At 53.8% G+C, this 21,851-nt stretch overlaps 1 protein-coding gene across 3 annotated transcripts; it reads left to right on the top strand.

Annotated features, from left to right (window-relative positions):
* The first annotated feature begins 12,120 nt into the window (after positions 1–12,120).
* On the top strand, positions 12,121–21,455 carry CUNH15orf39 (chromosome unknown C15orf39 homolog). Of its 3 annotated transcripts, XM_050309223.1 has the most exons (4): positions 12,121–12,197; positions 16,198–19,254; positions 19,622–19,659; positions 19,854–21,455. In XM_050309223.1, exons 2-3 carry the CDS (start codon positions 16,245–16,247, stop codon positions 19,657–19,659), a joined length of 3,048 nt encoding a protein of 1,015 aa, XP_050165180.1. In that variant the 5' UTR covers positions 12,121–12,197; positions 16,198–16,244; the 3' UTR covers positions 19,854–21,455. The 3 variants fall into 3 exon arrangements, with proteins under 3 accessions (XP_050165180.1, XP_050165179.1, XP_050165181.1); XM_050309222.1 differs by lacking the exon at positions 19,622–19,659; XM_050309224.1 differs by lacking the exon at positions 19,622–19,659 and having other exon boundaries at positions 16,198–19,258.
* The last annotated feature ends 396 nt before the right edge of the window (positions 21,456–21,851 follow it).

Raw genomic sequence — 21,851 nt, 5'->3', positions numbered from 1 at the left:
TTTTGTCATGAGTGTTTGGGTTGCAAATGTGTTAACATCTGGGTTTTTTTCAATTAAACCTTTCCTTAATCTTTACTGGATGCAGATGAAACACATTGCTAACAGCTAAATCAGAGCTGCCTCTGCTCCTCCTCCTCCTCACTGACCTCTTCTTCTCTCCTTCCTCCCATTGAAATCTGCATCAGTCCTTGTTTCTCTTCTTGATAATTAAAACCATGTTTGGGAGAAGTTCAATGATTTATCCTCTGGGATTTCCTTTTCCTCCTGGCCTTCTGAACTGGTGACATGGAGGAGGACCTCCCCAGGTGCTGCCCACAATTTTTTTGTGGGGATATGATGTGGGTATTTGGGGATGGCACCATCCTACAACCATCCCAGGACATTACAGTGTCTCCAAGCTTTGATCTGTGTAGCCATGAGGTTGGCTCTCCTGTGCTGCCCCCCAGCCTGTCCCCAATCCCTCAGAGCCAGCAGGACACAGCAACCCAGCCTCAGGCCATCCACTAAGCCACATAAGATATTTGGAGCAGGAAGGAGATCTTCCCAGGAAGCCTGGAAGGTGATGCTGCCCTGAGTTTGTGGGATGGGAGGACCAAAGGCTATGGGGAATTTTTTCCCTCTTGCTGCAGGGTGCAGGGGAAAAAATGTGTAAGGACATGGTAATTAGATGGCCACTGCCAGACTGGGCAATGGAACCTTCTCCTCAAAAAGCATCATTGCTTGGGGCTGAAAGGTCCTGCAGAGGCTAGAAAATCCAAGGTGGACTTGTGAGATGGGAATCACCTTCTGGAGAGCAGATGGGACCCTGCACTGAGCGTAATTCTTCTGCTGGTGCTTAGTTTTGATGGGAAAATTGCTGGGGTTTGGGACTGTGGAAAACAGGGAAAGCTCATCCAGGATTTCCTTGGGCGGGAATTTATGTATGCCAGTGGCAAGCTGATGAAAATTCTGGGAAACCCTGTGGGCCTGCCATGTCTTTCCGAGCCATTGGCTTGGTGTAGGCAAAGCCCAGGCCACCAATTACCTGCCTGAGAACAAAACTTTTGGATTTGGGTTTTCTTAATGTGTGGTCCCTATCTGATCCCCCTCCAGGTGGTACCAAGAGTATCCCAGGGATAGCTGGTGTCCTTCTGGAGAACAGACAAAGAAGGAAAAGCTTTGAAAGCAAGAGAAGAAAGAAGATTCCTGGGTGTCACTGAGTTCCTCCAAGCCTGGCTGATGCAATGTGAGCCCTTCCAAAGGCTGAGAAGCCCTGGGAAGTTCCCAGGAACTTTGGTGCCATTGAGGCTGGCTGCCAGCTGGGGCTGGGGAGTCCCCAGCCTGAGGGGAGATGCTGAACTGGGCCAAGCTGTGGGTTCCCTGTGGGAAGGGCTGATCCAGCTGCTATGGAGCAGATGGCAGCAGGTATCCCTGAAGGAGGATCAGCCAGGAGTAAGCCTCCTTCTACCAGGTTTCCATGAGCTGTAAGACAATGACATGGGGATTGGGATGGGGAGATGCAGGGCAGAGGGTCATTTCAGCCCTAAGCCATGAGCAACCATCCCTCTCCTCTACCTGGAGGGGTAAAGCCATCCTTGAACTGGCAGCATGGCTTATCGCAGCACCACCTCATTCCCAGACATCCTCCCTGCAGGTTTCCACAGTAATAGCCCTGCTGAGGGAACCAGGGACCAGCAGGTCAGCCCCAAAGCCCATGTCCCAGTAACAGAGGCACAGAAAAGAAGAGCTTGTGCATCCAATCAGCTTGTGTTATGTCCTCTCCCATACCAGGCTGGAGAAGGTCCTGCAGCCCCATCCAGGAATGCTGCAGTGGGCACAGCCAAGAGCTTCGCTCATTTATTGTCATTTTCTTTCCTTTTCCGCGCACTGAAAATTGCTGTGTGGGAAGAAGGGGGTTTGAAGGCGATGAATGGCTTTGCTAGGTTTGCCAAGCAAGTGGGTTTTTTTGAAGGGCACCAAAACACCTGGGCCTGCCCTTCCTGGCTGGAAGAGTGAAATTCCCCAAAACTATTCACAATTAGTAGCCAAAGTGGTAGTTTCAGGAGGAAGGCTGGAGGTGCCATGGGGAGGAGAGGCCAGGCTCAACCCTCTGAGGTGTGTGATGTCTGTGTCCTGCTTCTGTCCTAGCCAAGGGGATTTTCCGATGACCTGGATAAAATCAGAGCACGCTCCATTCTTCCCTCCACTCCTGGCTCAGCTGTCCTGGAGGCCTGTGGCATGGGAACTGGGTTAGATGAGCATCCCTGGGCCCAGAGGTGGGGAACCACACTGTGATGGATGCCCTCAGGTCACAGGGGTGCTGCACCCAAGCTGAGAGCAGCACCCCGACCTCAACTCCTTGGTTTGCGTGTTGAAATCTGGGTTTTCCCGTAACAGGAAGATTGCAATGTTCCCTTCTGCCTCCTCAGAGGAGCAGCATATGGGTTGTGAATGATGCCTTGGGTAGCAGAAAGGAGACCTTCAGGTTTTGCTACCTGCCCCGCTAAACATCCATCCATCCATCCATCCATCCATCCATCCATCCATCCACCCATCCATCCACCCATCCATCCATCCATCCATCCACCCTTCCATCCACCCACCTATCCATCCACCCATCCATCCATCCACCCATCCATTCATCCATCCACCCATCCATCCACCCATCCATCCACCCATCCATCCATCCATCCATCCATCCACCCATCCATCCATCCACCCATCCATCCCCAAGTCATTGCAACAAACCCAGGTGGTCTCTGTCACCCCAAGAAGCTCTCTGTCACTGCTGGTTTCCTCCCTGTGGGTGGGATCACAGGGTTTTTGGACTGTGGATGTTGGTGCACATCATTTATCTCAGTTTATCTGCTCTGTTTGGGATGTGTTTGTACTTTCTCATGGTATTTCTGAGGAGCAAACCCCAGGCAGCTGTTGGGCTACAAAAACCCTCCAGTGGGCTGGGATGGACAGATCTCTCCAGAGAAACATTTTCATTTTTAAGAAAAAAAAAAAAAAGAAAAAAAAAAAGAAAAGGATTTAAAAATTTTTAATATAAATAATTTTTTTTTTTTAACTATTTACCTGGTTCTTCAAGGCATTTCAGCCCCAGTGGCAAGGAGTTCCCTGGATAAATGTGCAACCTCAGCTCACCTCTGCGAGGGCAGGGACTGGCACCGGAGCATCGCCAGTAATTTTCCACCCATCTCCATGCTGTGGAAATACACCCAAGCACGGAAAAAGCCTAGAAGGGAATAAAGAAGACACTTGGCCAGTAGAGCTTGGCCAGCTCCCAACTCAAGGAATGGCTTCAGGTTCACCCCCAGCTTGCCAGCGCTTGGCAGGCTTGGCTGCCTCGGCTCCTACAGATGGGACAGGCCAAGCAGCATCCCTGCCAAAACCCCGGGTGCTCCTGCTCCAACAGCTCCCTGCACCCACGGGTTTGCTGCAACACACAAAGGGGGAGAAGTGGCCTTTTTGTGGGGTTTGGTTGGGTTTTTTCCTTCATTGTCACGGTGGAGCAAAGGGCTGGAGAAAAGAAGGAAAAACTTGGCACAGAGGGCAGAGAGAGGAGGACACTGGGCGGGGATGTGGCACTGTGAGGGAGGCGACAAGCGGTCCCTTTATGAGGCTCTAATTGCCCCAGCCAAAAACCACATTAGCCCAGTGAGTGAAACAAGGTTTCCATGAGGGCAATAAGATGTCCCAGCGTGCTGAGGCAGTGACTGCCAGCCTGGAGCCCGGGGCCCTGCAAGGAGCCGCTGGTGCTCCTGCTTCAATTCCACTCCAGCTGGGGCAAGAGGGTCCAGCCTGTTTCCCAACTTCCCTGTGCTAATCCAGCTTACTTTAGTGGTGCAGCAATAACCCCTAGGAGCCATCACCACCTCCCGTTGCCAGCGGCTGGAGAGCACAAGGTGTTCCCAGACAAACCTCCTCACACCCTGCGCGGCTCCGGCAAACGAGGGAGGCTTCCCAAATCCCATGAACATCCTTCCCCCAAGCAGCTTTCAGTGGCAAACGCCCTCAGAAAGTTGCTATCCCTAGCCCACCTCTGTGAAAACTCAGGCTCCTGTGCGAAGGGTGATGAAACGGGCTGGGAAAGAGGCATCAGGGGCAGACATGACCAAGGTCTGCAATATCCTGATGAGTCCAGAGAAGACAAAAGATGAGAGGGTGATTATTCACTGCCTCTTGTGCAAAAACCAGGGCCATCCAATGCATCAAGCATGTCCAAGGAGGTATTTCTCCATAGGATTAACCTGTGGAGCCCTTTGCTGTGTAGGGCAGTACAATGCAGGAGGCTGAAGTTGGCTTCAAAAATCAATTCCTGGAAGAGGAAGCCGCCCAGGACATGAGGACCACCGTCAGATCACTCTGCTCAGTGTAGAAGCTCACTGAGGTCTTATGTTTTCCCTGGATCCTCTGCTGCAGCCGGTGTTTGGGGAGGAAAAGCCCCACTGTCGAGGTGGTGCTCCCCCATCCAAGGCACAGAGCAGCAGTCAGTGCCTGGGGACGTGTTGGCCAAGGGTTGGGCCGAGCTCCTGAGTCAGGGCTGGCAGGCCTAAGTGGGGTCAGGAGCAGGGGAGGGTTATTTGTTGGGGATGGGCATGAAGGAAGTAAGATATCCCCATTGCCAAGGTGGCCAGAGAGACCTGGAGTCACCAGGATTTCACCCCATGGGAGGACTGAGTCAGTAGGAGCCAGTCAGAGCAGAGACCACAAGGATCAGTTATCAGTGGAAAATCTTGTCTTGTGAGGGCATCAAAGCAGCTCCTTTTGTGCTGGGGCAGGAAGGGGGAGGGTGAGAAAAGGAGGACAAAGAACTGCTGTGCCAGGCAAGGAGGTTTCTGTGGCCCCCCAGGCCCCCCGGGGTGATGCAGGAGGGGGTTCACAGCCCCCTGTCCTTTCACTTGAGAGCTTCTTCTGCCCATCTTGACAGCCCACGGGCCGGGGAAGCTGGGAGGGGAAGGTCTTGCTCTCTGACAGCACCATCCAGCCAGAGCCAGGCTTTGTGTTATTCACTTTTAAACTATGTGAGTAAACAGAGAAGGCTCCTCTTCCCGGTCCCACCTAGGCAATTAGGCTGCAGGCTGGAGCAGTCAAACCCTAATCCAGCCCGGTAGATTAAGGGCATGCTCTGCTCTCTCCCCTGGTGAGTCCTTGAGCCAAACCACTGAGGAGAGGAGGAAAGTGGAGCTTCAGTTGGTGCCCTGGGACATCCCCTCTTGCATGGAGCTCCTTGGAGATGTCCCACCAGGAGGAAAACGTGCCTTTCCCACCACCTGTGGTGTTTTTATCACCTGTGTCACTGTGTTTTGGTGGCTGAGCAGCAGTGATGATCACGGCTTGCTCTGTGGTGTGGGGGGAGTGGACCAAACTCCCAGCTGAGACCCAGCACAAGCTGGGAGGAAGAAGAGAGGATTTCACAGAAGAGGGACCTCCCTGCTAGTACAGCAAAAGCCTCTGAGCTCCAGGGATTTGGTGGCCACTTCTGCAGCCATGAGTTCCATTGGATGCTGCATCTTAATGCCTTCCACCTTGGTCCTCGGAGTTCCTGCAGGAGCTTGGCTCTTCTCTATAGAAAACCTTAATCCATCTTGGTGTCCTCTTCTCCATCAGTGCCACATGCTGAGTATTCCTAGAGGAAGAGGGGACACCACCCTGGACTATCCTAGCAGGAAGAGAGCAGCCTCCAGAGCAGGACTGGAGCCAGCCCAGATCCGGGGAGCCTTGCAGAAGACTGAAGTGTTTCCAGGGTTGATAGTGATTCCTGCAGGCAGAAGAGGAAATAAAACGGACAAATTCACCATGATTCCATGCCGAGGGAAGGGGCTGGGCAGCACCTTCCCTGGGGATGTGGGGACCCCCTGGCCAGCAGCCAGGCTGGGAGGGGGTGGCACCCCAATCCCCACTGTGCCAGCAAGGCCAGCATCCCAAAGAGGGGCACTGCTGGTGTCTCTTCAGAGGGCCTTGGCTTCATTTCAGAGTCCAGGGAGGTGAGGGGTGCTTGGGCACGGGACTGGCTCCTGCATGTCCAAGCTCATCCTAGTGCTCCCTTGGCTGGGTGCTGCACGGAGCCTGCAGGCCAGAGCAGAGGGCAGCTTGCCAGCTTCCCTGGCTCAGCTGTCACCACATCCAAGGCTTTCCCAAGACGACAGGTCTATTCCTCACCACAAGGCAATGAGCAAGGTGGTTTCCCTGCCCTGCCTGCTCTCCTCCTCTTCTTCTGAAACAGGAGTGCTGGGGTGTCCCTGGAGGTGGTGGGAGCTGGGTGCCCAGGGAACAGAGGGCTGCTTCCCAGTGGAAGGCCTGGATGCAGAGGCAGAGAAAGGAGGGGGAGCTCACAGGGGAATCCCAGCCCAGGGATCTCTGCTCCTGGGTGTAGGATTCCTGCAAAAAGCCTTTTCTCATGCCCCAGGATGCTCCTCCACTCCTGGTGCTGGGGAGAAGCAGTGCCATGGGGCTGCCCTGGATATTCCACGGGTAACCCTGAATACTGAGGTGGGTTTGGGGGTGTTTCCTTCCTGCAGACAGGGAGCAGGTGAGCCACCCCAGTGCCTGCATCCTGCCCACTGAAAGAGCAGGGAGTGTGTCACGAGCATCCCAGGGCTTCCAAAGTCCCAGGACTTCCCACAGATGGAGCATCCAAACATGCCAAGGTAAGTAAGTCCGGCTGTAGGGCTTCAGTGCTGGAGCCGTGGACTTCCAAGCCCATGTCATGATGCACGAGTGATTCCATCAGCCTGTGAGCCACTCCAAGGGGCTTCTCCCTCCCTGCGTCCTCCACAAGTGTTTTGCAGGATTTCACCTCACATATTGGGAAACAAAAGCAAAAAGAAACACCACAGTTTATTATTAGTATTAGTATTAGTATTATGTGCAGGAATGGTGTGTGAATGCAGGAGCAATAATTCAAGCAGGAACATGGAGCTGGAGAGCTTTCAGCTCCCAAACTCGACCCAAGCACAGTTGCCTTTGGGCTGCTCATTCATCCACAGGGTTATTTTTGCTTTCCTCCTCCTGGGAGAACAAGATTCATCTTGTTTTCAGTGTTCCTTGGAGAGCAGCTTGACGAGGGAATGGTTTAGCAGAGGAAAACCCTCTCAGCTGCTTGGGTCTGCTCCCATCTTGCCTGGCAAAGAGGGGCAATTCCACAACCATCACAGAGATCCATTACAGGTTCCTATCCCTGGAAGTGCTCCAGGCTAGGCTGGAGCAACCTGGTCTGGTGGAAGGTGTCTCTGCCCATGGCAGGGGGCTGGAACAAGATGAGTTTAAAGTTCCCTTCCAATTCAAACGCTTCTGCTATTCCATGATTCTGGATGCAACGGTGACGTTTTACATCCTTTGGGAATTTATTCCCACTCTGCTCTTGCTGGGGATTGGTTATCTCTTTACCTACAGAAAATTACCTAGAGATAATGAGGTACCTGCATCTCTGGGCTACTGGGTCTTGTCTTTATTGCTTTCCTGGGGCAGCAAGTTGTGTAGGTTGGGATTTTGATTTATTTACCAATAACTGTAGGCCCCGATGGGATCTAAATCAAAGTTTTGAAGTGGATAAAGCTGTAAAAACACTGGATAAGCAACCAAACCTGCCCATGCCTAATTTTTTTAGAATTGTTGAATGGTTTGCGTTGGAAGGGACTTTAAAAATCATCTAGTTCTAACTCCAGTTTTCTCCTAATTCAACATAAAAGGTGATCTTACCCTGGATGGAAGGAGATCCAGAGCAAGGAGGGATGGGAGAAACTGTAAAGACCTACCCCATAAAACCTCAGAGCATGGCATCTGACTCCCAGGACAGAGAGAGATGTGAGAGCAGGTGTCTCAGGGGATGCTCAGAATTCCTTCCCACACTGCCAGCACTCCCCAGAGGCTTGGAAGGAGCTGGCAGCTTCCAAGGCTACAACTCCTTCTTGTCTCTGGAAGAAATGAGTGGGATAAGGAAACCCTGATCTCTCATTTCACAATTAAGTGTGTTTTAAATTTAAGCACACTGGAAGCTGTTGGGAGCCCTCCCTCCATCCTCCTCCTTCTGGCTCCTCCACCACCACTCCATCCCTTCATGCCTGTTCTCCTTTGTCCCTCTCCTCCAGCCAGGCTGAGCGTGGGAAACGGACAGAGTGGATATTGGGACCATCTGTACAGCTTTCTTACTCCAATTAGCTCATTAATTAGAGCCTCATCAAGGATGCTGCTGCCTCCAAGGATGTCTCCAAGGTGAGAGCTGCTAACAGGGCTGTGAGGTCCCCAGCAGGAGCCCTGGGGATGGTGGGATGGGGTTAAAGCCGCCTCTTGTCCTCTTGGACAGAATGATGGGTGCCAAATTCCCTGCAGTACCCAAGGGATTTACCTTCATTCCATATGTGGGATGTGCTTCAGGTGTAGAAGAGGACCCCATCCATCTCCCACTGCCCTCCAAACAGTTCCTGGGCCAAAAAAGGCATCTCCATTTGGGCTCTGTTGGATAATTTGGGGATTGCTAGATAATTTGAAGAGTGGAGAGGGATTTTCTGGTCCCTGGGGGCAAACCTAAGGCCTTTTTGGAAGGATTAAAACCTGGGAAGATGTGGGGTTTGTAGCAGTGGGTGACCTTTAAATCCCACCTCTCCTTGTCACCAAGAGATCAGCTGAGTAGCTGGTCTCTCCAGAACCTAGAACATGACTTTATGGGGAAGCAAATCAAAGAGAAGAGGGGAAAAAAAGAGGGAAGAGAAATTAAAACAGATCTTCCTGGACTGATCTGCCATGGGAAAAGGAGATGAACAGCTCTGTGAGCTGGGGACCAGCCACCCTTCTCCATCACTTGGACCCCTGGCCAGCATCACTCTGGATACTGCCTTCCTAAAGGGAGTTAAATTCCCCTGAGAGGCTTAATTGGCAAAAGGAAAAATTGTGGAGCACAAGCTGGGACGAGAACTGACCCTTTTTGGGGTATGGGAGAAGTGATGTGGCTGGGGAGCAGCAATGAACTCTGCTGGAAATGCTGCCTGGAGAAGGGAACCTGATGCCCATGCTCCCACCTGGAGGCCCCTGTGCCTGCTGGGGTGAATCCCAGGATGGATGTCCCATCTCAGGCATCAGTTTGGGGGACCCTGGAGGCAGTGGCAGTCTGAAGCCAGCAGGTTTCCTGAGAGCTAAGGGGGAGGCACAGCCCAGCAAACCACAGATCGAAGATAGATGCTGAGGTTGAGAAGCCTCAAAAAGAAAATTGAAAACCACATGGCCAAAATTTGACTGAATCAGTCAAATTGTCACCCCACCAGGCTCACAGTAACCCCGTGGGGATGCTGGGGCTGCTCCCTGTTGATTGGGTATCTGAGCTCTCCCAGGTGTTCACCCACCAGGGGGGGTGCTGATGGCTGGAGGGGCAAAAAAGGTGGGAATGGATATGCCCTGGGTGGAAATTACCACCCACCTTTCCCCAAAAGCCACATTTCCATGTGCTTCTGTCTTTAAAAATTATTATAAAAATTAAAATAATAAAATAAAAACTAAAGAATGGAGGATTTAGAGGCTGGTGCTGATGGTGCCAGCAGGTTTGATGCCTCAGCCACTCAGATGATTTGAGTAGCTGATGAAGAGATGAATCATGCAGGAAGTGGAGAGAAGGAAATTCGCAGGAAAAATAAGAAACAAGAGCAGGTATTTGCTGAGCGAACAGGTAGAAACTCCCCTCTCTGCACCATAGAAATGTAAGAGTGAGAAAATGTTGAGATTTAGTTTTCAGAGTCCAGCTGGATGCCTGGCAACAGAGATGTGGCCAAATTCAAATGAGAAAAGGTCTTTCTAGAGTAAAGTTATGTAAATGTATGAGCCAACTCGAGCTTAAAGGCATTATCTGCAATGTCAAGGGAATTGTGATTCTGTTCAGCAAGGTAAAAACTAACAGTGATAATTTTAATGCCCATAACTCCAAATAACAAGCTTTATTATCCACCCATTTGTCGTTTTAATGCATAATAACTATCAGATGTTAACACTAATATATAACACCTCATAATTAAATATAATAACTCTTCTCTAATCGCATTACCATTTGACCAAAGAAAATATTAACAGCAAGCACCTGATCGATGAACTCCAGACAAAGCAATGGTCTGTAAACATTGGAGCCAAGGGACCGGGAATTCAGCGCCAGCTCCTCCCAGATCCTTGTTTTCTTTACTGCTGCCACATAGCTGCTATAAATTAAAGCTGTAATGGGAAAATAATGCTTGTGAGGCCGAGGAGAGGAGAATTCAAACCCTGCCTTCTCGGCCTTTGTTCAATAAAGCATTAAAAAAGTGGGATTATTTTTCACTTAGGAATCTTTATTCCTCACTGCTAATGGGAGCTTGAGCCTCTTCCCACTGCCTCACTCCAGGGTCTTGGGCAACTCGATCTCTCTCCCAGCATCTGTGTCACTGGGTTAATCATATTTACGCGCTTTTTATGAGGGTTAATGATTAGCCGGGGAATGTTTGCGAGTGTTGCAAATTACACAGCAGTGACAGTTAGAGGAACGTTGTGTGGAACGTTGAGAGCTCCACAAGGAGTCAAGGCCCCGTCCCGTTCAGGGGTTCTGCCGCCGCCTGGTAGCAACTCAACGCAGCCCAACCCATTTTAGGCGCTCCGTGGCCACCCTGGCAATAAAGTCAAGTCTGCCCAATCAAATTTAGGGGCTCTGCGGCCGCCTTAAGTAACAAGTTGGTTCTCTGTGGCCGACCAAAGTAACAAATCGTAACACTTCCCGATGAATATGTATATGAGCGGCTAATAAAGCCATGTATTGTCCTGAGCCAGGCCTGCGCATTAGTCAGAGTTATGCCACGTGAAACAGGTGCCAGGTTAAAGTAATGCCTGCTTCTTAATGCTACACTGGTGTTAAGGACTTTTCATTCCCGAATTTGGGTGACAGGTGGACTTTTCCAGATGCGACTCCTTAGATAAACACTGCGTGTTAATGCCAGCAGGTGGACTTGGGGCTGGCAGGGGTTAAATCTGGGAAGAGGGGCTTTTCTTTGGGGTGGAGGTTGACTGTGAAGCTCAGAAGCCATCCTCAGCCCACCCTAGAGTGCCAGCTTCCATCTGTCCCTGCTTAGCAGGTAGTAAAGTGATTTTGTGCAGACGGATGGACTTGTGTCTGGCCAGACCTGGAGCTCTGGCCGTATCCTGGTGGTCTCAGCCTTGGGGAGCATCCCTGTGCCGAGAGGGTGCCCATAACTCTGTGAGGATGGATATCCCTCTAATGGAGGCTCCTCTTTAACAGGGGATCCCTTAATGGAGTCACTTCCTAATGGGGACCGCCTGCGTCACTGAAATTCGGGAATAAAACTCCTTAACACTGACATAGTATTAAGAAGCAGGCATTACTTTATTACGATGCTGGACTATGGCCCCGGATGCTTATGGGGATATGCATATCTGGATCACATTTATCAACCCGGGAATATGGATTCAGCATAAAAGTGTTACATATGAAGTTGTTCACCCCGGTTCTGTAAACTGGGCAACACATTTCTGAAAAACTTGTTACTAAGGCGGCCACAGAACCACTAAACTGGATTGGGCCGCATTGCCTTGTTCCCAAGCTGTCAATCTTCCACTAACTGTTACTTCTGCATAATTTTCCATGCCTGCACTGAGGGGGGTCCGCTCTCAGTGAGGGTAATGTAGTCTCTCTAATGGAGGCTACATGCAATGGGGATTGCCTGTAAGGGGCGAGGTGGGGGCTTAATGGTGGTCTTCCTTAATTGCGGGTCCCCTTAATGGGACGGCACTTCCTAATGGGGACTAACTGCAGTGAGGATCCCCTTAACTGGGGCTCCATACAATGGGGGCTCCCCTTAATGAGGCTCCCCCGCAGCGTGCGCTCCCCATGCGGCTCCTCCTCCAGAACGGGGGGGTTTTGCTGAAACGGGGACTCTGCCGTACGGGGGCTCCCCGCTGCGGGTGTCCCCCGTGGTGTGGGGGGATGTCCCCGTCCCGAGGGCCCCCGCACCGAGCGCACGGGATCACCGCACGTGTGCCTGGGCTGTTCCCTCCCGTCCCGTCCCGTCCCCTTCCCTCCTCCGGCCGGCCCACACGCACACCCAGCCCTCCTCCTCCTCCTCCTCCTCCTCCTCCCACTTCCTCCGCACAGCGCGGGCTGCCGGCCGAGCGTTCCCCTCCGTCCCCGCCGAGCCCGCTCCACCCCGTAGCGATGCTGCGGGGGAGGCACCGCGCCGCAGCCGCAGGTGAGTGAGGGGCCGCAGGGATGCGCGTCCCGCAGGAGCCAGGATAGAGCGGAGGGATGTGGGGGGGAACAGGGGGGCGGGGGGAACCCCCAGCCAGCTCCCCGCCTGCTTTGGCGCTCCTTCGGCGGGTGAAGCCCTCGGACAGAGTGGGCCCCCCAGCCCCCCCACTTCATCGCACGGCTTCTTCGGGGTCGTCTGCTTCTCGTTGAGCCATGCAGGGAAAAGCGGGTTGCGGGCTCCGTATCCCGGGATTTTACCCATTTATGGACACTTTGGATCATGCGGCTGAGGCGCACCGTGAGTGCGCTTAGCTTCCTGCGAGAGGCTTATTTTGGGGGTCACCGGAGCGTTGCTCACACGACAGCGGTGGCCGTGGGTGTGTGAAGGGGACAGGAGGACGGACACAGCCACCTCTGCCCCCCTCCTTTCCCCCCTCCCGCCACATCCGTACCTCGTGTCCTGGCGGGGGTCTGGGAGCACTGGGACGCCCCAGCCTTGACCGTGGCCAGCCTGGGACGTGACATCGATGGTTCGGAATGGGATCGATGCGTTTTGCAGGTGTTTTAATCCCCTAAATAGGAGGGAACGCAGTCACTGAGCCCTTCTGGTGGGTACTCAATGCTTCGTGAAGTTTTTTTTTTTTATATATATATATATAAAAGAGAATATTCCTGGGGGTTTTCAACTTAATTCTCATACAAGCCATGGCTTGGTGCATGCATTCCATAAGGATACTGCCTTAAGAAACGGCTGGCTTGGTCCAAGGGAAGGCTCTGGCTCGGCATTTGCCCACCTGGGAGAAGCTCGGGAGCTGCAAACTTTGTGGCAGAGGGACAAGGTGTGGAACGAGGCAGCTGGGACCGCTGAGGCCTCTTGTTTGTCTCCCCGAGTGATCAAAGCGGGGGGAGCGCTGCCGGTGATCTCATCCAAACCCGCAGGAGAGATGGGAAAGGTGGAGAGATGGGAAAAGTAACCTCCTCGGCAGGGTCCCAGAGTCCCCGCGATTGTGAAACCGGGATTGCAGCCGGCCGGGAATGCTCCCCGTTACCGGTGGGACCCCGGTAAAGTCCGTCCCCCCAGGGACCCTCCGCCGCAGCTCCTCGTGGGTGGCTCGGCGGGGTTTCGGATGCTTCATGCCAGCGGGTTTCGGAGCCTTTGGGGTTTATTTCTCGATGCCTGCGGGCTGGCTGGGAGCTGGCGGCTTTTTTTCTTGGCATCACGTGGCGATGGAGGAGGCGGGAGGCTGCGGTGAGAGGCTCCCACTTAGGACATCGCATCCCGGGCAGGAAATTCCGGGGAGCCGTGTGTGCTGCGCCTGACCGCCCCTCTGATAACACACACGGACACGCTGTTGGGAGCTGTCGGAGAAAAAAAAAAGAGATGTCTGCAGTGTTCCCAACAGCCTTGGCAGGCCGAGGAGCCTGGGGGAGGCGGCACAGAAGCCCTCCTGTGCCCGCTGGACACCCGAAACGTGGCAGATAAAGTTTTCTGAGGCCCGTGGGAGCTTATCAGGGAGGTTTTGCTGCTCTGGCGGCACGTGGTCCTCTGCGTTTGGTTTTACTTTTACTCCCTCCTGACTGAACGATCTGTTCTGGGAAAAAAACACCGAGAAGAAGAGGAAAGGAGAAAAAAAAAAAATCAAAACCATTAAAAAATAGATGAATAACGGGGTGTGTTTAATCCACCCCCTGCTCTTCCCAGCTGTGGGGTTTCAGAATTGCTGGCTGGATTTGTTGGGGTTCCCTCAGGCATCCCCCCAGCCCTGATTCCTGCTTATCCCTCTCCTCCTCCAGCTCCAGCAGCTGAAAGGGGATAGTCCCAGAGGGAAAAAGCTGATGGTGACAGCGAAACTGTTTTCTTGGGATGGCGCAGAGGTAGGGATGGCATCCCCCTCTGCGAAGCCCCAGTGGATTTCATGGAAAGAGTGAGCCCATGAGGGCTCTCACCCTAATGAGGTTAATGAGCTTAACCCTATCAGACATCGGAGAATCCCAGTGCCTGGATCCAGCCACTGGGCATCTCTCCAGCAAGGCTGGAAGTTGGATCTGGGTGAAACAGGGCAATTGCATCATGCCCGGTGGCATCACCTGGGTGAAGGCAGGGCTGGTGTCACAATGTCCCCAACGCAGAGGGGGTAGGAGTTGTAGATCCCTGGGGTTTTGGGGAAAGGGGTTAAAAACAGTGGGGAAACGTCAGGAGTCACAAGATCCCGGGTTCCTGTCCCGGCTTGTCCAACCTGAGCATTGTCACAGCTGGGAAGGGATCCCGTGCCTGCATCTCTCTCCCATGCAGCATCTCCTAGGGAGATGGATTTAAACAACAGCCTCATGAGAGATCCTTCTTGGAAGGAAAATAACCCAGTTTGGGATTTTCCTCAAGGTTTTTTTCAACTTGAAGGGAGCTGTGTTCTCTGGATCTCAGTGCTGGCAAATTTAATTGGTACTGGATGTCTTAGAAATGACCCTGAGGATTTATAAGAAGGATAAAGCTGCTGGAAATGATGTGGGGAGCTGCTTCTGAGGGTGCACGTGGGAAAGGAAGCACTGGCCCTCTGATGGGGGTTTTCAGAGGATTCCAAGGAAGGAGCATCCTCACTGGAAAGTGAGAAATTGTCGAAGTTTGGATAAGAAACCCAGCGGAAAGGATCAGCGGAGAATGCAGCCTCAGTCGCGCTGTTTTGGGGTGAGCTGGGGCTGAGGAGAGACAGATCATTCCCTGCTACCTTCCAGGCAGAGCTGCAGCACCCCCACCAGCACCCCCACCACTGGGTCCCTTATCTCCCCCCACAAGTCTTCTCATTATCTGCTCCCTTTCCGCTGTTGTGGATGTGGCTTTTATCTTATCTCCATGTGCTTTTCCTCCATTTCCTTGTTGGCTTCTCTGCTAACTCTGTCACAAAAGGAAAAAAAAATAACATGGAGGAGATCCTGCTGCAGGGAATCAATCTCTGGGCTTGGGGATGCTAGGCCATGCTGAGAAAATACTGGGGGATGTTTGTCCCTGTTTGGAGGGTGCTGTGCCAGTGATGCTCAGGTGGGTCTTGGGTGATTTACAGGATGTTCAGGTGATGCTGGGGGGGTACTGAGTGAAGGTCCTGTGATTCCCTTGGTACTCTAGTGATGCTCAGGTGTCTCAGTGGGATGCTTAGGAGATGCTGGGCAGTGCTGGGGAGACGTTGGGTGATGTCAGGAGATACTGGGAGAATACTTGGAGTGCTCCAGGATGCAGGACCACTGTGGGACAGCCTGCCAGCTCCACCTGCTGGCATTCACCACCTGTCACTGCGGACCAGTACCCGCCACACAGCAGCCCCAAATCAGAAGACATCCTAAGGCAGAGGATGAACAGCTGCCTCGGGGAGGAAACCTCAAGTTACTTTGAAAGGTGAAACTAGGGGTGGGAATTTGGGGCACTCTTGTGTTTGTGTCTGCTGACTCTTCACCTGAGCTGACCCAGCTTTGCTCCCCACTGCCTGCAACAGGCACTCATTAAGGCTTTGGAACCAAAGCAGTCAGAGCTTTCCAGGGCTTTTCCAAGGAGACAGATGGAGAAATGCCCAGGCAGCCTCCCAGGATTCCCCCCACTGGCTGTGGACTCCCACCCTGGCTTACACAGGGCTTCCTGACCGGATCCTGCACTTCCACCCTGACGATCAAATGCTGCATCTCAGTTGGGGTAGAGTGAGTTTTTTTAGGATCTCTGCCAGGTGCTGGGAGGATGGGAGAAGGGAAGCAATACCTGTTGCCCTTGGCAGAGGCTGGCTGTGAGACAAGCAGGGTTTTCCACACCTCCCCTCCTCTGCTTTAGCTTTCCAGTGTGATCCCGAGTATCACAAATGGGATGCCTGTGAAAACCAGCATTCTTCCTCCAGCCAGCACGGAGGCAAAGGTGACTTTTGGGGGGCTCCTGAAGGACTCTGTCACCCTGTGCCACCACAGGGTGCTGGCCATGGGGACTTGAGGACTTGATTTGCTCATGTCTTATTCTCTCTCTTGTTCAGGAAGGCCAGCTCACCTCTCCTGTCAGGACACCAGCAACAAGGTATAAATGGCCTCAAAACGGTACTTGGAGTCTGTGGACCCCGTGATTTTCAACAAGCGACCTCGGCTGGAGACAGAACCCGCCACCAGCTTTCCATCCAGCAAAATCCAAAGCAAATCCAGCCCTGTGCCCAGCCCTGGCTCCGAGAACCATTTCAACTACAAGGGCTCCTACTTCGCCTGCCCACTGCAGAGCTCCAAGGGTCCCGAGCAGCCCCTGGCCCGCTGGAGCCCAGCGCCCACCTACCTACACTACGGCCCTGGTGCCATGAGCCAGCCAGTGCCCCACGAGGGGTCTCTGGTGGGCTTCCTGCTGTACCCATCGGAGAGCCTGGGCACCCAGAAGGGCAAGGACAGCCTGATGCAGGAGCAGCTGATGGCCAGGAAGAAGTTGGACAGCCCAAGGTGCCCCTTACCAGTGAAGAAGCTGGTGGCCGTGAACAAGGCGGCCCCACTGGCGGTCCCCACGCCGGTGTATGGAGCCCCTGCCTGCTTCCTGGCCCCCAGGATGGCTCTGCCGCTGGGAACACGAGTGGAGAGCCTGCAGCAGGCACCAAAGCCACCAAACTGGGCTCTGCCCCCTGCCATCCACCCTCTCCAGCTTGGCGAGCCCCACAAGAGGGGTCCCTGCTCTGACCCCAGCATCCCACTGCTGCCCTCCAGCCTGGTGCTGCCTGCCAAGGAGCAGTTGGGCTCCCCCGTTGCCTTATCCCACTACTACGTCACCTTTGATAAATACAGGCCCCCCCCAAGCACCCCGGTCTTGGAGGCAAGCTGTCCCACTGCCCACAGCCAGAAGAAAGTGCCAGAGGTCCCCAACCTCATCCCAACCTCCTGTCCCAAGCTCCAGCTGCCTGATGCTGGCCTGACAAACCAGGAGAGGCCAGCAATGTGCTACCCACCCCCTCCCTACCCACTGTCTCCTCACAGAGCTGCTCCCCTCTACCACCCTCCGGCTCCCACTGCGGGGGAGGCCAGTGCCCTGCCCAGCTCCAGCTTTGTGGAAAGCAGGAAGCCCTTTCCTGGCTCTTACCTCAAACCCCAAGCCCCAGGGAGCTACTTTCCTGGCCCCTTGGACACCCACGTGCCAAGGACAGCGGGTGCTGGTCCCTCCAAGCCGGTGGTGGTGCTGAGGGATGCTGAGCTGCCAAGGGATGTTGAGGTGCCTGGGTACCCTGGTTTTACCTTCAGCTCTGGCGATGAGTCCGTGTTCCACACCTCCTTTGCTGGCCTGGAGCCAGGATGTGAGCAGCGCGAGGCAGAAAGTCCACGGTGGCAAGCGGCATCAAGGCACAGCAGCGCTTTCCAACCTGTCTGCACCCCAGAGAAGCTTTCCAGGGGCTCCAGTGGGCTCACAGAGACACTTCCCAAAAGAGAAGGGAGCTGGGAGAAAACCAGGCAAGGGGAGCAGGAGCCCCCTTCCCTGGGGAGGAGGAACACCAACCCAGCCCCTCAGGACACCCCGTGTGGGGGACCAGTGGCTCCTGTCATCACAGGGCAAGGAAATGACTGCAAGGCCAAGGATCCAGCCAAGGAGCTTGCCCCCCCTTCTGCATCCGTGACCCCCCCAAAGGGGCTGGAAGACCTGAGAGACACCAAAGTTTTTTCTTCCTCTCCACCGATGCCAGTGATCCACAATGTCTTCAGCCTGGCACCTTACCAGGACTACCTGGAGAGGACCAACAGCTCAGCCCGTGTCCTCTTCTGCAGGGACCATCTGTGGGGGGACCCCCCACCTCAAAACATGAGCCACAGTCAGGAGGCTGCTTCCCTCAGGGATACCTCGGGGGTGTCCAGCCTGAGCTCAGACAGCAGTGTGGTGCAGAGCCAAGGGGAAAGTTGTTACAAGAGGACCCCCAAAAGCCCAAAGCCTGTGTCCCCAGAACTGGGGTCTCAGGAGAGCAGCCCCGATGGGGTGGGCACTGGGAAGCTGCTCAGCGAGGATACGGTGCTGGACCTCAGCTTGAAGAAGAGACCAGCGGAAGCCATGGAGACCCAGGGACTCATCAGCTGTGCGGAGGGGACGCTGGACCAGGAGGATGTGGGGGAGGAGGAGAAAGAGGCTACAGGGGGAAAGGTGGGAGAGGGAGAGGGGGCCCAGCCCCAGCTGCTTGAGGTGGGCTCTGGGGACAGGAGCAACTTCCAGAGCTCAGCCACCTTCATGTTCAAAAAATACAAGCTCCTGCACTCCCTCACGCCCAGCACAGAGCCCCCCCAGCAGGATGGCAGCCCCCACACCTCCCAGCCCAGCCCACCCAGCAGCACTCCCACGCCGAACCCACCAGCCTCTTCCCCATCCAGCAGCCCCCCAGTCCCACCACCTGCTCTCCAGCCCAGCACCATCTCAGGCCCAAACCCTCCGCAGCCTCCACTTCCCGAAGCCCCTTCCACCCCAGCGGAGGAGGGGATCTCACTGGCCAGGAAGTTTGGCAGTCCCCCCCCAGACACCCCCCCTGGGCAGTACTTTACCACCCTGCACACCTGGCTCTGCGACACGATTTCGGGATCAGTGTCACAGTCGTCCCCAGAGCTCCTGCAGCAGTGGCTGAAGAAGGCGGAGCTGGCAGAAGAGCTGGGAGAGGTGCCCAAATCCCTGCCCAAGCCCAAGAACGGCTCCAAGGTTCCCGCTCCTCAGAAGCCCACCAAAGGCAAGGAGATCTGGCTGGCTTTCCAGGACGTGGCCGCGCTCCTCGCCAACCTGCTCTCCCAGCTGGAGACCTTCATGTTCGCCTGCCCTTTCCCCCACGTTGTCCGGGCAGGAGCCATCTTCATCCCCATCCACGTGGTGAAGGAGAAGCTCTTCCCGAAGCTCCCTGGCACCTCTGTTGACCTGGTGCTGCAGAAGCACAAGGTGGAGCTGCGTCCCACCACGCTCTCAGAGGAGAGGCACTTGAGGGACCTGGAGCTGAAGAGCTGCACCTCCCGCATGCTGAAGCTCCTGGCGCTCAAGCAGCTTCCTGAAATCTACCCAGACCTGCTCAACCTCCACTGGCACAACGCCATCCGGCAGCAGCTCGGTAGGTAGCCCAGCGTCTCCTGTGGGGGATGCTCAGGATGCTCAGGGATGCTCCAGCCGCACCTGCCTTTCAGATGCTCCTGTGTTTTTGGGAGCATCCATCACTCACCTGGTGCCTCAGCACCCCTGTCCTACCATGTATTCTGCCCACCTTTTCCCTGTGGGTTGTGGAGGGAAAAAGCTTGAGCTGGGAGGGAGAAAAGTCATCCTGGGGATATCAGGGAGATGTCAGTCACCTCCAGGCCACCTCTTCCCAGCCAAGGGCAGTGGGCCAGACCTGCCACCACCAAACTGGTAGCCTCTCTGCTCTATTCAGATACCCTTTTGCTGCTGCTCAAGGCCATTACCAACAACTTTATTTCTTGCAGGTTTGAGGTCGCAGGCTAGCCAGCATCCTTCCAAGTAGGTAACTCCTCTTCCATGAGGCTTTATAGGAATTTATGGGATTTGTATGTAATTTTGTGGAGGTGGAGGTATACTTTTGTGGATTTGAGCTGGCTGGGGAGGCTCCACTCCCTGGGTCAGGCTGGAGCAGGGATTATTTGGGACATGGAGGTGAAGATCCTGCCCTCCCTAACCACTCCTTCCTCTCCCAGGTAGCCGTAGCTCAGACGCTGAAAGCTGATGGCAGAACAACAGCCACGGATAGATCAGAGGAAAAGGATGCACTAAGGAATGTGCCAAGGGCAACGTGAGAATGGGAACAGGAAGGTCCCTCATCCCCAGAGCCATGGATGTTGAGATCACCAGCAGCCCTGCAGGGAGATGCTCAGTTCCCACCAGCATCAGGGGACTCTCCAAGGAGAACACTCAGGGTGGAGAACAGCTTGGTGGTGCAGGATCACAGGCAGGGATGCTGGTGTGGTGTCTGTACTCACAGGGATGGGCTCAAGCGCCTTGTGGCAGCTGGGGCTAATTTTTGTTTGAATGCATCATTTTTTAGTGCATCTCCCACCTCCATCCATGACTGACTTGGTGAGCTGGGAGGAATTGGCTGGAGTTCCAGTGGATCTGGAGCAAGAGGAGCATGGAGACGGTCATAGCACCGTCCCCAGCCTTGGAAAAAGGCTGGCTACTGTGAGGACGACATCCCACCTCCCTCCTCTCTCCTCTAAATCCTCTCTCCTGCTTTATCCATGCCATTCCCAAGAAACGTACCTTCCTTCTGGTTTTTCATCTTTAAAGTGCTACAGAAACCTTACACAACATCAGCACAAGGGAATCGTGACTTGTGTAGTCCCAGGACTAATTTTTCTTGTTTTAAATGAAGACATTTTACAAATGTTCTGGATTTACCTTTATAAGGAGCTGCTGCCTTCAGGTCATGTGTTTTGGGTGGGTTTTTTTTCTTTAAATACAGTAATTTATACTTTTAATTTCAACTAAAAGGCTGCAAGAAAGATTTAAAGACTCCTAAAGAAAACCAAACTACTTTACGTCCCAGATCCTCCTCCAGTGGAGAACACGGGAGATGCACATTTAGTGATCACCTCAGTGGAGATCACAGGAGCAGAGAGGGGAGCCACGCTGCCAGGCCTTGGAAGCAGGGATCCTTTCCATCCCAGAGGGTTGATGGGCATCCAAGAACGTGCAAACATCCCCTCGTCCTGGGGGGCTGCAGCAGGGTGCACAGCAGAGGCCTTACCAACTCATCACTCGGGTGTTTTCCCAGCTGCTGCAGGGCATGGAGGAACAAAACAAGGATTATTTCAATTTTTTGTTTCACTACAGCGAGTGTTTGCTTTAAACTAAGAAGAGAGAGGAAGGAAAAAAAAAAAAAAAAAACCTACCCAAACTGTACTTTAGCCAAAAGTTGTGTTTGCTGTTGGGGGATTTCTGTGTGTGCCTTTGTGGTTTTCCATCGGGATGGACTTGCTGTGGATGGGACAGGGAAGGGGGGGATGTTGCTGTTCTCCTCAGTCTCCCTCGCCATGCCGTGGCTGCACACAGCGACTGGGAAAGCAGCATTTGTTAATAACGTTGTTTTTATACGTTTCTATTCCAGGGAAGAAAGTTCCTTCCCTTTATTTAATTTTTTTGTAAGAATATCAGTTTTAAGAGGTGCTTCACCTGGTTAAAAGAGTTTGGCTCATTTCCAGACATGCCTTGATTCCGTCTCTGCTTCCTACTGTGGGCACAACAGGAGTTTTCTGGGGATGGAGGGTCCCCAAATCCCCACCCCAACACACTTGTCTGCTTCTCCCTGCATCAAGCCATGAGTGATGTGCCCAGTCCCTCTGTCCCATCATTAGAGGGCTGGATTCAGTGTCCAGCGTGCCATCACAGATCACCCAGGGGAGTGGGACATCCTGAGCCAGGGTGGCAGCCTGGGACGAGGGTGCTGGTGGGAGTGTCTGAGCACCAGAAACTGGGCAGGAAAGCGTGGGGTGCTCAGGGGTGCACCCTGGGCTGATCCAGTGGGGACCCCCAAGACACCCTACCCCTTGTGAGCCTCCATCAGGCATAAAATGTACCTGATCCCAAAAGTCAGGTACCCCAAACCATGTTTTTCAGCCCAAATTACTGGAGCTCAGCAGGGGAACAGCACTGCCACAACCCACTCCCCCCAATCGATGTTTTGAGGGGCATCATCAGGGT

This window comes from Myiozetetes cayanensis, unplaced genomic scaffold, assembly GCF_022539395.1.
Source record: "Myiozetetes cayanensis isolate MyiCay16 unplaced genomic scaffold, myiCay2020 scf14, whole genome shotgun sequence".
Lineage (NCBI taxonomy): Eukaryota > Metazoa > Chordata > Aves > Passeriformes > Tyrannidae > Myiozetetes > Myiozetetes cayanensis.
This window is presented reverse-complemented; position numbering and strand designations above follow the sequence as displayed.

Excerpts from the sequence above, each read along its gene's own strand:
- CUNH15orf39 (XM_050309222.1), top strand. The coding sequence starts at position 16,245 with ATGGCCTCAAAACGGTACTTGGAGTCTGTGGACCCCGTGATTTTCAAC. Across the intron at positions 19,255-19,853 it reads CGCCATCCGGCAGCAGCTCG|CCGTAGCTCAGACGCTGAAA; the intron begins GTAGGTAGCCCA and ends TCTCCCAGGTAG.